The sequence below is a fragment of the Lathyrus oleraceus genome, chromosome 2 (assembly GCF_024323335.1).
Source record: "Lathyrus oleraceus cultivar Zhongwan6 chromosome 2, CAAS_Psat_ZW6_1.0, whole genome shotgun sequence".
NCBI classification, from domain to species: domain Eukaryota; kingdom Viridiplantae; phylum Streptophyta; class Magnoliopsida; order Fabales; family Fabaceae; genus Lathyrus; species Lathyrus oleraceus.
In genome coordinates, this window is record NC_066580.1 from 178,064,753 (window position 1) to 178,079,731 (window position 14,979).

At 44.3% G+C, this 14,979-nt stretch overlaps 2 protein-coding genes across 2 annotated transcripts; one reads left to right on the plus strand and one right to left on the minus strand.

The window, feature by feature from the left end:
• Positions 1–3,296: 3,296 nt before the first annotated feature.
• Positions 3,297–4,812, plus strand: LOC127122504 (uncharacterized). Its single transcript, XM_051052825.1, has 3 exons — positions 3,297–3,639; positions 3,716–4,651; positions 4,766–4,812. Exons 1-3 carry the CDS (start codon positions 3,297–3,299, stop codon positions 4,810–4,812), a joined length of 1,326 nt encoding a protein of 441 aa, XP_050908782.1.
• A 3,195-nt stretch (positions 4,813–8,007) lies between these two features.
• Positions 8,008–10,308, minus strand: LOC127122505 (uncharacterized). The gene has a single exon (XM_051052826.1). The coding sequence runs from the start codon at positions 10,306–10,308 to the stop codon at positions 8,008–8,010; it is 2,301 nt and encodes a 766-aa protein (XP_050908783.1).
• Between the last annotated feature and the right edge of the window lie 4,671 nt (positions 10,309–14,979).

Below are 14,979 nucleotides of genomic sequence, written 5' to 3' on the forward strand. Positions count from 1 at the left end.
GTCTCGTTTGTGGGTATTAATTTTCCAATTTTTATATTAAATTGGTGAACTACTCACGATCTATCTCGCTCCACCTTCATTTTTTTACACGCGGATCAATGTAGGGGTGTTCATAGGCCGATTTGATTCGGTTTTGAGAGAATTCGATATCTAAATTGATCTAAAATATATTAATTGATTTGGATTAAATTTGCATATTTTTGCGATAAAATTCAAGCCAAATTAAATTGAAAAACAACAAATTGCTTTGGGTTGAATTGATCGGGTACATTAGAAAATAAATGTGCAAAAATATTTTTAAAAAAATTCTATACATTTACTAATTTTTCTTAATAATATAAAATTCTTAATTTTTTTGTGTCTCCATATAGATTGTGAATGTTACAAATTGCATTTTATTTTATTTTCTTCGAATTGAATATCTTATATTAATTTTGATGATAATGATTATATAAATCATATAAATTAATTATGGTTGGTTTGGATAAACGGTTTTTCGCGTAGAATTTACATATTTGTTGTCTAAATCAATTAACATCGAATTTTATTAATTTGGTTTAGTTTTTATCCGAACTGAAAAAACATCCAACTCAAACACTTTTGTTTGATTTGAATTCCAATTTAGTTTGAATTTCCATTTTTTATAAGTTTTTATACGACGGATATAAACGAGACACGCACATGCATATTTGCTATCCTAAGTTTGAATTAGTTTATTCAATTTTGTGACAAATATTTCTTTTATATTTTTTATAATATATTAATATAAACTTTAAAATTAAAATAGATAAAATATTAAATTTATCATAAATTACATCTTATTATGTTTAAAATCATTTATTCTTGTAAAGTATAATTTAAATTATAAAAATAAAAGTAAAACTAATTTGAAACAAAAAGACGGATAATAAATATAAATATTATTTATTTATTTGCATGTAATATGATTCTTATATCTACGGTACCACCCATACTCACAGATTTATCAACCATCAATAACGGTGTTCATTGATATATTGTAAAAGTATACTAAGTTCATTCAATTTGATCTATTGTATGATTAAGAAAAAGTTAAAATAAATGTTTGAATTAACAAAAATTAAGATTATGTTCTTATGAACTAAGATTTTATATATATTTTCTCCGTTTCTTTATCAATGTTATTGATCTGACCTGATCAGGAGGGCCTTCCAAGGTCTTGGTGAATGGGCCGGAGAATGAAATGAGAGGGGGGTGTACCTGCAAGGTGCTCCAATGCTTAAGTCAGAAAAGGTACAGAATGAGGTTATCAGAGTGTGAGTTAGAATACCTGCCCCTTTGCCATGAAAGGGGTATTTATATTGAGCCCCCAGCGCTGGGCCAAGGCTCCTAATGGGCTGGATTAGCTAGGCCCAAGGAGGAGCTGCCAGGGGACGCGTAAGAAGCGTTAAGACCTAGACCAAGGTCTGCCCCCTGGTCCAACTGCCCCTATCCCTAAGGAGACAATATAGGGGAGTTGGGTGACGTGGTGAGTGAGAATGCCGTTATGGCTCTGCCCGACACAACTTAGGTGTCCGCGACGTGGGTTGACGATGAGTGGATGGAGATCATATGAGGAGGACCCGCTCGTTGTCCGACACGTATTTAAGGGGCCGGGGAGACGTTCGTCGGGCGGACGGTCGTTCACCTGACGTGTCCTCGTGGTCGTTTGGACACGGTCGTTTGGACGTGGGCTTGGCGAGCATTGGGCCGTGCCGTGCCTAGTGTCATGGCCCAGTCCAGAACAGGAGCCCCCCAAGTCGAGTCTCTGAGCCAGAGAGATGACTTATGTTTCAACTAAGGGTTCCCCGAGGCGATGGGGAAGCTTCATCGTTAGACAGGTGAGGTCGTAACAGACCTGTTCATGACCGACCCTTTCTCCGGGAATGTCGGGGATGGAGGTGATCGGTTGGTCCGCACCTTCCTTGTGGTAAACGTGGGTATGACGCGGGGAGGTGGCGTCTTGGTGAGTCGAGGAGACGGATAGGTGCTCGGGTCGTTTCAGTTTCTTATCTTTGATAGACGTGTCTCAGAATCAGTGGGGTCGCTTCGTTTCGTGTGCAAAGACGGCGTAGGCAGGCTAGGCAATGATGACCTAGCGTGTTGGTCCACGTGCCAAGCCCTATAAAAAAGGGGTTGAGTAACTTCATTTCCACTTTTTTCGCTCACACGTTCACCGGAGTTCTCCACATTCTCCCTCGTTTGCTCGCTCTAACCGTCTGGACCGCCGTCTCCGCCCGTCCTCCTATCTGAACCACCGTCTTCTGCTCGGGCACCACCGTACCCCTTTCAACTTAACTATGACAGGTATGATTTTCCACTGTGACCCACTGTTTTTCCTTGTTGTTTTCTGTCAAACGCATGCTATTTTTGTAGAAATGTGGTTAGGTTTAACTTAGGAACAGTGTAGTGGATTGTAGGTGTATATTAGGTGGTAGAAAATAGGGTTGGGATCATACTGTACCGGGCATAAATTTCATATGCCGGGCAATACTTGCATAGGCTGTATGAAGTTTATGCCCGGTCTCCATAGAATGCGCGCGTCACCGAGTTGAGCACGGTTAGTGTCCGTCGCCGCTACGCCCTTTCACTTGACCTGCGGTGGAAGGGTGGATTTGATACGACGTCGAATTCACTCTTTCTGTCTGCGTTTCAGGTGCTACCGGGCGCTTACGACCGAGGAGGGAAGATTCTGGGTCCTCCACCGAAGACGCGACAATCGCTCGTCTCCCTGTCGGGGACGGGAGTGTCCGAGGTGGTACCGAACACGCCTCCTCTTCCGGGCAGGTCGACTTCTCATGGGTTGCGGACGAGCCCTTGGAGGAGGAATCAGACTTCTGTGACGAGGCCGTCATTGCTTACGCTATGGTCGAGACCATAAGCCGGGAGGATCCACCAAACTGGTATTGCTGCGCCCCAAGGAAGAAGACCGCATTTGCCATCATTTCCCGGGGAAGCAGTTCACCATGTATGAATTTGCTTTCCGTGAGGCGGGGATTAGACTGCCCTTCAACTCCTTCCAGATGTCGGTCTTCAAGTGGCTCCGGCTGGCGCCGTCCCAACTACATCCTAATGCTCTCGCATTTATGCGGGCATTCGAGTTAGTTTGCCAGTTCCTCGGCATTGGTTGCACCCGGGCTCTCTTCTTCCACGTTTTCCATCTCCAGAGGTCCGGTTCCCGTGGTCGCCACAGTTGGGTTTCTTTCAAGCAGCCCGTGCGTCTGTTCAAGACGTACGAGGATTCTGTTCGCCATTTCAAAAACCGGTGGTACGTGGTGATGCCGATTACCCGGGCTGCCCTTCACTCTCTATACTACTATCAGCGGACACCCAATGGGGAGGAGACGCTGATGTCGAAGATACCGCTGAGGTGGCAGCGTGATCATTTCGATCTCTCCACGGCGCATTACCGAGTCAAGTATGCGATGCTCGGCGAGGAGGATAGGCTCGCGTACAAGAAGCTGGTCGATTACGTGCAGAGCTTCAGCTTGGGGTTCTGGGCGAATCGACAGGGCGTGCCCTACCTGGATGAGGCCGGGGAACTGATCACCGAGGCGCGTTATATCAATACGAAGGCTCTGCTCGAGTGTGATACCGAGGAGGAAGCTCTGGCGTTATTGAGTAGGCAGACTTTGTTTAGCTTTTTATTTCCGTTTATGACTTCGCTCGCTAATGTTGGTGTGTAATTTATTTGCAGGTGCCATGCCCAATGCTCGTGATCGGGTGCTGAAGCTAGCGAATCAGGTCGGCGCTCCTGACCGGGTGCCCAAGAAGAAGAAGAAAACTGTGGCCCGTCCCTTGGAGACTGCTGGCGATGCCGGGGCTAGTCCCTCGCAGGCGGCGAGCGTGATTCCTTCCTCTCCTCCTCGATCTAACCCGATCAACATTCCTGATAGCAGTCCGTCGCCAGCGGCTTCTCCCCTCCATAAACGGAAGCGTCCGGCTGGGGCCCTTACCAGGTCGTCTCCAGGAAGTTCGCATGGACCGGGCAGCTATCTTCTACCTCCCTGCTATGTGGAACGGTCGTTCTTCAAGGCCGAGGAGTCGATTGCTGTGCCTGCGCCTGAGGCCAAGGCTATTCTGGACCAGGATGTTGCTGCCCGGAGGAAAGATCTGGCCAGGGATATTGCTGTTGTCATCCGGGTGATGGAGACGGCCATGGTTTTGACCGACACTTCGGTCTCCACCGCCTCGCTGGAGGATGCCCTTTTGCAGGTTCGGACGGAGAAGGAAAGACTATCTAAAGATCTGTCGGACTACAAAGAAGAGCATCAGCTGCAGGAAGGGCTGAGCCAGAAGCTGGAGGAGGTGGAAAAGGAGAGGGACCAGTTGAAGGCTGCTAAGGCGAGCTTGGAAGAGCAGGTGGTCGACCATCAGAAGCTGACCGAGGACAACGCTTGCCTACGGGCTCAGGTTGAGTCTCTCGAGGGAAAGGTCCGTCCTCTGGCAGATGAGACCGAGGAGGAACACGCCCTTGGTTCGCGCGGTGAGCTGCTAGGGCATATTCGGACTCTCAACCAAGATCTCGTGGCCTGCTTCAAAGAGGGTTTCGACAATGCTGTCGAGCAGCTCGGGCTTCTGAACCCTGAGTTGGTGACAGTAGGGTCGGCCTATAACTGCTGCGTCCGGGACGGTGAGATTATCTGCCCGTTTGAAGCGGAGGAGGAGCTGGGGGGAGAAGAAGAAGAAGAGGATGAAGAGGTGCTCCGAGCGGAGTCTTAGTTTATTTGTTTTTCTTTGATTTTAGTTATCATGGCTTGCGTGCCTTATGTATTTGGCCTTCGGGCGTTGTAATATGGCCTTCGGGCGTACTTGGCTTCGGCCGCTCTTATCGTTTTTAATGCATGAATATTTACGTTATCATTCATTGTGCTCGTTTGTGTTTGATACTTGTTTGTATGAATTCGTACTCTGCTCGACTTTGTTAATCTCCTCGGTTTAGGGAACCGACGAAGTGTCGGGCTTTGTGCCCGTGGGTATCGAGGCCCGGGTCCGTTGTTCGAACCCTGGTCCCGAGGCTTGGGCCCTCCCATCGCGAGCTGGGTGCCCTGCCAGTCCTGGTACTTCGACGTTGAGTCTTGGTCAAGATCCCAACCGTCGGGGAGGGTTGTGTTTGTCATGTGACCCCGGATCGTTCCCGGGTCTCGTGGTTCCTCCCTGGGGTTTTGGGGACGAAGAGCGTGGTCGTACCTGCCACGTCTCCCCGTGGTGTATTTAGCTGTAATATTGTCTAAGTTTTTCTGCGTTCCATGGTCGAGCGAGTTGTTCTCCTTGTAGGTTTTCCAGGTAATAGGCCCCGTTGCTCGTTTTGTCGCGGACGCGGTAAGGGCCTTCCCAGTTGGCCGCCAGTTTGCCCTCTCTCGGGTTTTTCTGGTTTCTTCTGAGGACCAGGGTGCCGACCTGGAACTCTCTTTTTATGACTTTCGCGTCATGGCGTAGTGCTATTTTTTGTTTGAGGGTTGTTTCCCTGAGAGCTGCTTCGGAACGTATCTCCTCGACTAGGTCGAGCTCGGCTCTAAGGGTTTCATCGTTCATTTCCTCGTCTAGGGGCTCCTCCGTCCTCCTCGTTGGCGCCCGTATCTCCACCGGGATGACTGCCTCGGTGCCGTAAGTTAGTCGGAACGGGGTTTCCCGGTGGTAGAATGTGGAGTCGTGCGGTAGGCCCATAGCACGCTATGTAGCTCCTCGACCCATGCCCTCTTTGCCTCACCGAGTCTGCGTTTGAGGCCACGTAAGATTACCCTATTGGCCGCCTCTGCTTGCCCGTTCGTCTGCGGATGCTCGACAGACGTGAAATGCTGTGTGGTGCCCAGGCTGGCGATGAAGTCCTGGAATCCTCCGTCCGTGAATTGTGTCCCGTTGTCTGTGACAAGTGCCTGGGGTATACCGAACCGAGCGAGGATGTTGCGTTTGAAGAACCGGAGAATGTTCTGCGCGGTTATTTTAGCCAGTGCCTCCGCCTCGATCCATTTGGTGAAGTAATCCACCCCGACGATGAGGTATTTATTCTGATATGATCCGGTGACGAAGGGTCCGAGGATGTCCATGCCCCACCACGCGAAGGGCCACGGGGAAGACAGTGATTTGAGGTCGTTCGGGGGTGCGAGGTGCATGTCGGCATGTCGTTGGCATTTGTCACATCTTTTGACGTGCTCTTTCGCATCGTTTTGCATGGTCGGCCAGTAGTAGCCTGCTCGAAGGGCTTTTCGTGCGAGCGATCGTCCGCCGAGGTGTTGAGCGTTAATTCCCCGGTGTATCTCTCCAAGTATGTCGGGGACTTTCTCTTCCTCGACGCATTTGAGTAGTGGGATGGAGAATCCTCTCCGGTAGAGTTTGCCTTCGAGGAGTACGTACGAGCATGCGCGTCGTTTGACAGTGGTCGCCTCTTTCGGGTCAGCCGGGAGTTCGTCTCGTGTGAGGTAATTGTAGATGGGTGTCATCCAACAGCGGGCATCTCCAATAGCGTTGACCTCGAGTGGAGGCGGTAGTTTGTCGATGCTGGGCCGAGGGAGAATTTCTTGGATTACTGATTTATTCCCACCCTTTTTCCTCGTGCTGGCTAGTTTCGAGAGAACGTCTGCCCGTGTGTTGTGCTCGCGGGGTATGTGTTGAACTTCCCATTTTTCAAATCTATCAAGTTTTTCTTTGACGAGGGACAAGTACTCGAGGAGGTTGTCGTTCTTGGTTTGGTATTCTCCTCGCACTTGTGAGGCCACGAGCTGGGAGTCGGTGGATATTTTTACCTCTTTTGCTCCCAGGTCCTCGGCTAACCTCAGGCCTGCGAGGAAGGCTTCGTATTCGGCTTGGTTGTTTGATGTTGGGAACGCTAGCGCCAATGATACCTCTATCAGGACCCCTTCCTCATTTTCGAGGATGATCCCGGCCCCGCTGCCTGATGTGCTAGAGGCGCCATCGACGAAGATCGTCCATTTGTGGGCGCTTTCTGCTGGAGTCGGGCAGTGGGTCATCTCCGCGACGAAGTCGGCCAGTGCCTGAGCTTTCAAGGCTTTCCTACTTTCGTATTGTATGTCGAATTCGGAGAGTTCTAGTGACCACTTGAGCATCCTCCCGGCCATATCAGGGCGCCCGAGCAGCTGTTTGATTGGCTGGTCGGTCCTCACCTTTATCGTGTGTGCGAGGAAGTAATATCGTAGTCTCCTCGCTGTGTTGATGAGGGCCAGGGCGACCTTTTCGATTTGCTGATATCGGAGCTCGGGACCTTGGAGTGCTTTACTCGTAAAATAGATGGGCTTTTGTCCTTCGTCGGTTTCTCTTATTAGAACGGCGCTGACGGCCTCGGTTGCCACGGATAGGTATAAGTATAGGGTTTCCTTTTCTGATGGCCGTGATAAGACCGGGGTTGGGACAGAACCTTCTTTAGATGGAGTAGCGCTTGCTCGCATTCATCGGTCCAGTCGAAGGTAGCCTCTTTGCGAAGGAGTCTGAAGAATGGCAATGCGTGCTGGGCGGACTTGGCGATGAAACGGGAGAGTGAGGCGAGCACTCCATTGAGTGACTGGATCGATTTTTTGGTTTTCGGGGTCGGAAATTCCGAGAATGCCCGGCATTTGTCGGGGTTGGCCTCGATCCCTCTTTCGGTGAGATAGAAACCGAGGAACTTGCCTGCCCGGACTCCGAACGTGCATTTTTCGGGGTTGAACCTCATTTTACACTGTCTCGCCTGCTCGAATACCTTCGCAAGGTGTCGAGCATGGGTTATCTCCTCATGTGATTTGACGATCATGTCGTCCATGTACACTTCGAGCATGTCCCCTATTTCGCCCTTGAAGACTTTGTTCATCATGCGTTGGTATGTAGCGCCAGCGTTCTTGAGCCCGAACGGCATCACGTTGTAATAGTAATTGCCCGTTGGGGTCATGAACGCTGTGTGTTTCTTGTCTGCGGGCGACATAGGGATCTGGTTGTATCCACTATATGCGTCCATGAAGGACAAGAGTTTAAAACCTGCAGAGTTGTCAACGAGCAAGTCTATATTAGGGAGGGGAAAGCATCTTTCGGGCAAGCCCTATTAAGATCAGTATAATCAACACACATACGCCATTTTCCATTATTTTTCTTAACGAGGACTACATTAGAGAGCCAGGTTGTGTACTGGGCTTCAGAAATAAAATTTGCCTCTAAGAGGTCTTTTACAGCCCGCTCGGCAGCCTCTGCCTTTTCGGGCGATTGCTTGCGTCTACGCTGTGCTATGGGCTTGGCTGCCCGGTCTAAAGCTAGCTTATGACACGCGATCTCGGGGTCCAGCCCGGGCATTTCTGCGGCATTCCACGCGAAGAGGTCGGAGTTCTCTTTGAGGCATGCTACTAGCTCTTCTCTTGTTTCCTCGGGTAGTCCCTTACCTATCTTCACCGTCCTTTCCGGATCGTCCCCAAGAGGAATGAGTTCGAACTCCCCGTCGGGGATTGGTCGGACCGGGTGTTCGAGAGAGCGTTCCTTGGGGAACCTCCCCTCTTCGGTCTCGTCCAGCCCGATGCGACAGTCGAGGTCGATGGCGTTGACTCCTCGGGCAGGATCCTCGGTCTTGAGTTTTTTGTTGTCGCAGTTGCTCTTCGTGCTGACTACGGCCTGTCCTTTTACTGCGGCGTCGTAGCATCGCCGGGCTGCTTCGATGTCACCATGGATGGTGACCACACGTCCCAATTTGGTGTAGTATTTCATCTTCAGGTGGACGGTGGATGGGACCGCGGTGAGTTCGGCCAGTGTCGGGCGTCCAAAGATGCAATTGTAGAGAGACGGACAGTCTACGACCAGGAATTGGATTTTGACTTCCCTGGCCGTTTCTTGTTCGCCGAAGGTGACGAGGAGCTCAACATATCCCCACGGTCTGGTTGTTGCTCCGTTGAATCCTTGGAGATCCGATCCGACGTAGGGGGCTAAGTTGGTCTTGTCTAGCTTCAGAGTCTTGAAGAGGTGGACGTACATGATATCCACTGAGCTGCCTTGGTCGACCAGGATGCGTCGTACGTCGAATTGGGCCATCTTTGCCCTTATCAATAGTGGGATGCCCGAGTTCGGGGATCCGCCCGGGAGTTCCTCCAGGAAGAAGGATATTGGGTTGGATTTTCCCCGGTATTTTGTCAATGTCGCTTTCTGCTCGGGGGCAGTCAGTAGGAGTTCGTCGAACTTACGTTTGACGGAGAGGGCCGCGGATTCCCCGTTGGTTCCTCCTCCTGATATCACCAGTGTGGCAGGGAAGTTTTCCCAGGGGCTGAGTGCAGTGATCTTGCCCTCGGGCAATGGTTCGGGGAGGAAGAAATCTTCCGGTCGTGACACGCAGAGGGCCACTTGATAGGGAGAGTTGTCAGGGGGTGTGTCTTCCCGGGGTCTTTTCTTCTCTGGCTCGTCGTGTCTGGGGGCTTCGTTCTTCCTCGTATACTGCTTCAGGTGCCCCTCTTGGATTAAAATTTCTATCGCATCCTTCAGGTGGACGCAGTCTTCGGTCACGTGCCCGTGACTTCTGTGGAACCGGCAGTACTTTGATTTGTCGGTGTGGGGCTTTGGTGCAGACGGTTTTGGGAACCTGACCCTGCCCTGCTTAAATTCAGAGTTGATACATTCTGCGAGGATGCGCTCCCGAGGAGCTGTCAGTAAGGTGTACTCGCTATATCTGCCCGCGGGGCCTCTTCCTTCCCGGAGCTCGCGAGGTCTTTCTTCTCTTCGTTTGTCTCCGTTGCGACGGGAAATGCTCGTGTCCTCGCGTTTTGAGTGCTCGGTTTCCCCAGCGTTACGTCCGCTGCGGGCATTGTGTGCCACCTGCTTTTCCTCGTATCTGATGTAGGCCTGGGCTTTATGCAGGAGCTCGTTTAAGGTGCGGGGAGGCTCGATCCCTACGGCTCTGCTAAGTTCACTGCCGGGCAAGAGACCTCTCTCGAGGAGATACTTCTTCATGTGCTCGGTGGTATCTACCTCGACAGCTTCCTGGTTGAATCGCTCGATGTATGAGCGCAGTGTTTCATTCTTCTTCTGCACTATGGCTTCCAGGGTCGCCTCAGTCTTGGGGTGACGACGGGAAGCTGTAAAGTGCCTGGTGAACATGGACCTCATGACTCTCCATGACGTAATGGACTCAGGGGCCAAGCTTTTGTACCAAGCCATGGCCCCTTTCCTGAGGGTCGTTGAGAACAGTCGGCATTTGAGGTGCCCGGTTATATCATTGCGGTAGTCGAGCATCGCGTTGACGTTGTCGACGTGATCGTCGGGATCTGTAGTCCCGTCGTACACAGCTAGATTTGGTGGTTTCTCCATGCCTTTGGGGAGCGGGGCTTCCATTATTGCCCGAGATAGGGGGCAATGCAAATCTTCCTCGTCGCTCCTTAAGGGAGACAGTTCGTTGTTGTCGGGGCTGTGTCCGCGCCTTGGTGATGTTCCCGCGCTCGACCACCGTCACGACGGGCGCGTGCCCTGCTGACGTGGGGTTCTGGAGAGCGACGTCCTCGCTTCTTCGTTGGCTCCGAACGTTGTTGTATCCTACTCACCGGCTGGGGCCGGGCTTCTTGTCGTTCGGCTTCGAGGGCCACGATTCGTTCGTGCTGCTGGTGGAGCATAGAACCGGCCTGATTGAGGGCATTCACCATGGCAATCATTACGGCGTCTCCTTCAACGGGAACGGGAATGGGATGAAATGTCTCTGCCCCTAAATTGTGGGCGTGAGAGGCATCCCCGTTGTTTTGGGGCTCTGGAGACGGGGTGGATGGATGACCGTCCCGAGCGCCCGTTTCATGGGATGGCGGGCCGTCGTCCATATTGTAGTTGTCGAGGGGACGGCTGTGATCGCTATGTTGTTCTCCGGCCATGTTGGAAGGACAGAAATAAATGAGCTTTTGATCCTCGTTTGATGAAGATGGGGATAACTAGTCCCCACAGTCGGCGCCACTGATCTGACCTGATCAGGAGGGCCTTCCAAGGTCTTGGTGAATGGGCCGGAGAATGAAATGAGAGGGGGGTGTACCTGCAAGGTGCTCCAATGCTTAAGTCAGAAAAGGTACAGAATGAGGTTATCAGAGTGTGAGTTAGAATACCTGCCCCTTTGCCATGAAAGGGGTATTTATATTGAGCCCCCAGCGCTGGGCCAAGGCTCCTAATGGGCTGGATTAGCTAGGCCCAAGGAGGAGCTGCCAGGGGACGCGTAAGAAGCGTTAAGACCTAGACCAAGGTCTGCCCCCTGGTCCAACTGCCCCTATCCCTAAGGAGACAATATAGGGGAGTTGGGTGACGTGGTGAGTGAGAATGCCGTTATGGCTCTGCCCGACACAACTTAGGTGTCCGCGACGTGGGTTGACGATGAGTGGATGGAGATCATATGAGGAGGACCCGCTCGTTGTCCGACACGTATTTAAGGGGCCGGGGAGACGTTCGTCGGGCGGACGGTCGTTCACCTGACGTGTCCTCGTGGTCGTTTGGACACGGTCGTTTGGACGTGGGCTTGGCGAGCATTGGGCCGTGCCGTGCCTAGTGTCATGGCCCAGTCCAGAACAGTTATTTTTTTTTTAAAAATATTTTTTTTAATTATCATCCATAAAATTCAAGATAGTGTTGAAATTTTGTTCCTTTTTAAGTGTTATTTTTCAATTTTTTATATATATTAAAAAAATTATCATTATTATTATTTTTTCAACAATTATTATTCTTTTATCTATAATATCCTTAATTATTTATTATATTTATTTTACTTTTTCTTTTTAATAATTATCTAAAGATAGTTTTAATAAAAATGTAATTAATATTACTTGAATTTTGCAAATGAAAATTAAAAAGAAATAAGTTTTGATTTGGTGTGCTAAATGTCAGTATTTGGTGAGATGAACGGCACCGTGGCTTGGAATTAAGCCCCCAGCTTCATCTTTTAAATATAAAAAAGTATTTTTTAAATATAAAGAAGAATTATTATATATTTATAAATATTTTTTTTTGCATAATAAATCAATATAATATTAAATGGAATGGAATAATTTCAATAAAGGATTCGTTAAATTTGTCGGTGTTCTTTAGGATGCTGATGTTTATCTCGTTATATCTCGTTTGTGGGTATTAACATAATTTTTTTTCAATTTTTATATTAAATTGTTGCATTGTACACGGTCTATCTCGTTCCACCTTTATTTTTTACGGGCGAATCAATGTAGGGTATTTATCAATTTTGTTTGATTTTGAGAGTAGCTGATATTTAAACTAATCAAAAATATATAAATTGGTTTTTATTGAATTTATATATTTTTGCGATAAAATTCAACAAAATTATATCGAAAAATAACAAATTGATTTAAGTTGAATTGATCGAGTACATTCTAAAATAAATAAATAAATGTATACAAATATTTTTAAAAGAATTCTAATATACATTAACTAATTTTTTTTAATAATATAAAATTCTTAATTTTTTCGTATCTCCATATAAATTATGAATGTTACAAATTGCGTTTATTTTTTTTTCTTTCAAGTTGAATTCCTTATATTAATTTTCATATAAATCATGTTCATAAAAAAATTGAATGAATGTAGAGTCTATTACATGCAAATAAAAATGATATAGTCATATAAAAATAATATATATATTAAATTGCATGGGATAAAATTTGATGTAGATTGATATAAAAAATTGGTCTATGTTTTAATTCGGACAATAATATTTTTTTATTTTTTAAAAATTATAATAAATATATTATATTAATAAATATTTTTTAACTTACTCAAGAGTGGAGATCAACTTATTTAAGAGTAAATTTTTTTAACTTACCCTACATCATAATTTTTGAATTGAATTGAATTTAATATTAAATTAATATTTTTATTTAATTAACTATTAAATTAGATTTAATTTAAAGATTATGATTTGAAGTAAGTTAAAAAAAATTTACTCTTAAAGTAAGTTGAACTTAAAATCTAATTTAATATGTAAAGTATAATTTAAATTATAATAAAATTAATATAATTGATTTTAAAAATTGTTATTAAATAAAAATATAAATAAAATTTATATATTACTTAAATATAACTCAGCATTATTTTTTCATTTCCATGTAAAGGACCTCAACATTCATTTAATTTTTCTTATGAACTAAGTTCACTCAGTTTGATGTATTTGATGTATTGTGATTAAGAAAAAGTTAAACTGTTTAAATTGACCGAGACAGAGACTATATTCTTAATGAACTAAGTTCATTCAAATTGATGTATGGTATGATTAAGGAAAAGTAAAAAAAAAAAAAAAAGTTTGATTTGACTAAAGCTGATATATATAACTTTTTATTGAATTTTACAAATTTGTTTTGTACAGTGTATATTATCATATTTTTGGTACATGACTCAAATAGTAGCTAAAACATTTAAAAGAAAGAGATTAATTGATATATACTGTCAGTGTAAAAAGTTTTACACTGTCAATGCATCACAATCATCCGTTTGGATTACTTTTTAAATGTTTTAAATAAAAGTCAAACCTCTTAAATAAATGAGTGGTTGTGATTAACTGACAATGTAAAAAATCTTTACACTGTCAGTGTATATCAATTAATCTCTAAAAGAAAATTAAAATATCAATTCCCCTATTAAAAATAATAATTAGATTTCTAACTAAATATTGGAGGATACATGTCCCCGAAATCTAAGTCTATATTAGAAGGGAGTTTGAAAATGTGTTACTTGAGAAATGGGTTGTTGCTTGAGAAATTTCTCGATATTATATGAAAAATAAAAATTTATAATGGAGGAATGTCCCACTAATTATAATAAGTTGTAAATATACTTAGTTTTAGTTAGATGAAAATATTATTCTCACACTATATTGTACAGCTACATCTAGGCCGTTATTTTATTTTTATTAATTTAGTAAACAGTAAAATATTATAATAATATATTTTCTTTTTAAAATATATAAATCTTTTTTTTATTATAGGAATATTTATTAACAAATTTTTTAATTTTTTTAACCAACTTGATAATTTATATTAATCAATTTTAATGGTTATTCAAAACTATTTTTAATATTTGAACGTTTATTAACCAATTTCATAGTTTTATTAATCAACTTTTTATTTTTTATTAACTAACTTTGATTTATCACTAAAAATTATTTTTAATATGTTGATGTTTATTAACCAACTTAGTCATTTTATTAACCAAATTTTTATATTTAATTAACCAATTTATTCACTATTTTAAATCACTGTTCATAGACCATGTTCACACGTACTGTTCACACGTATTGTTCATGTATTATTCAATATTGTTTATAAATATATTATTTTATTTTAAAAATACACTGTTCACCGTATAAATACTATGAACAGTGTATACGGTGTATGTATTTAGTGTAAAAAATGATGTAAGAATAGATTGTTGTTGTTAGATTTATGAGTAAAAGGAGATATATGCATAATAGTCTCAATGAGTTGAATGGAAGAGTTGAAATAAGTAGAGTCGATATGAGTTTTATTTAAATATGTTACATTTAATTAAGAAATTAAAATTTAAGTATGACTTTTTATATGTCAAAGATTTTAATATTAAAATTTAATTGAAATATGTTGACAATGTAAAAAGAATTTACTCGGTTAATTAATTTGAGACATTGAATGTTATAAAGAATTTGACTTTTATTTTAACCACCTCTAAAATAATATAAACGGGTGATGGTGATTTACACTTACGTACATATTAATTAATCTCTTACTTTTAATCTGATTTGACCTTTTTAAAAGATTCCTTGGCATATAAAGATGTTAAAACCCCTATTTTATAGTGGTTTAGATGTTATCTTTTTTACAATGAGACCAATCAATTATAACCATGAGATTATGCTAAGTTAAATTTGTGGTTTACATGTTGTCTTATTTAAAACTAGTGAGATACTCGTGTGTCACGGGTATTGATCTGATACGCGTATTTGTCATCACACATAGTATGAATTGTGACAAAAAAAATAAAGAAAACATGTGTATTTAG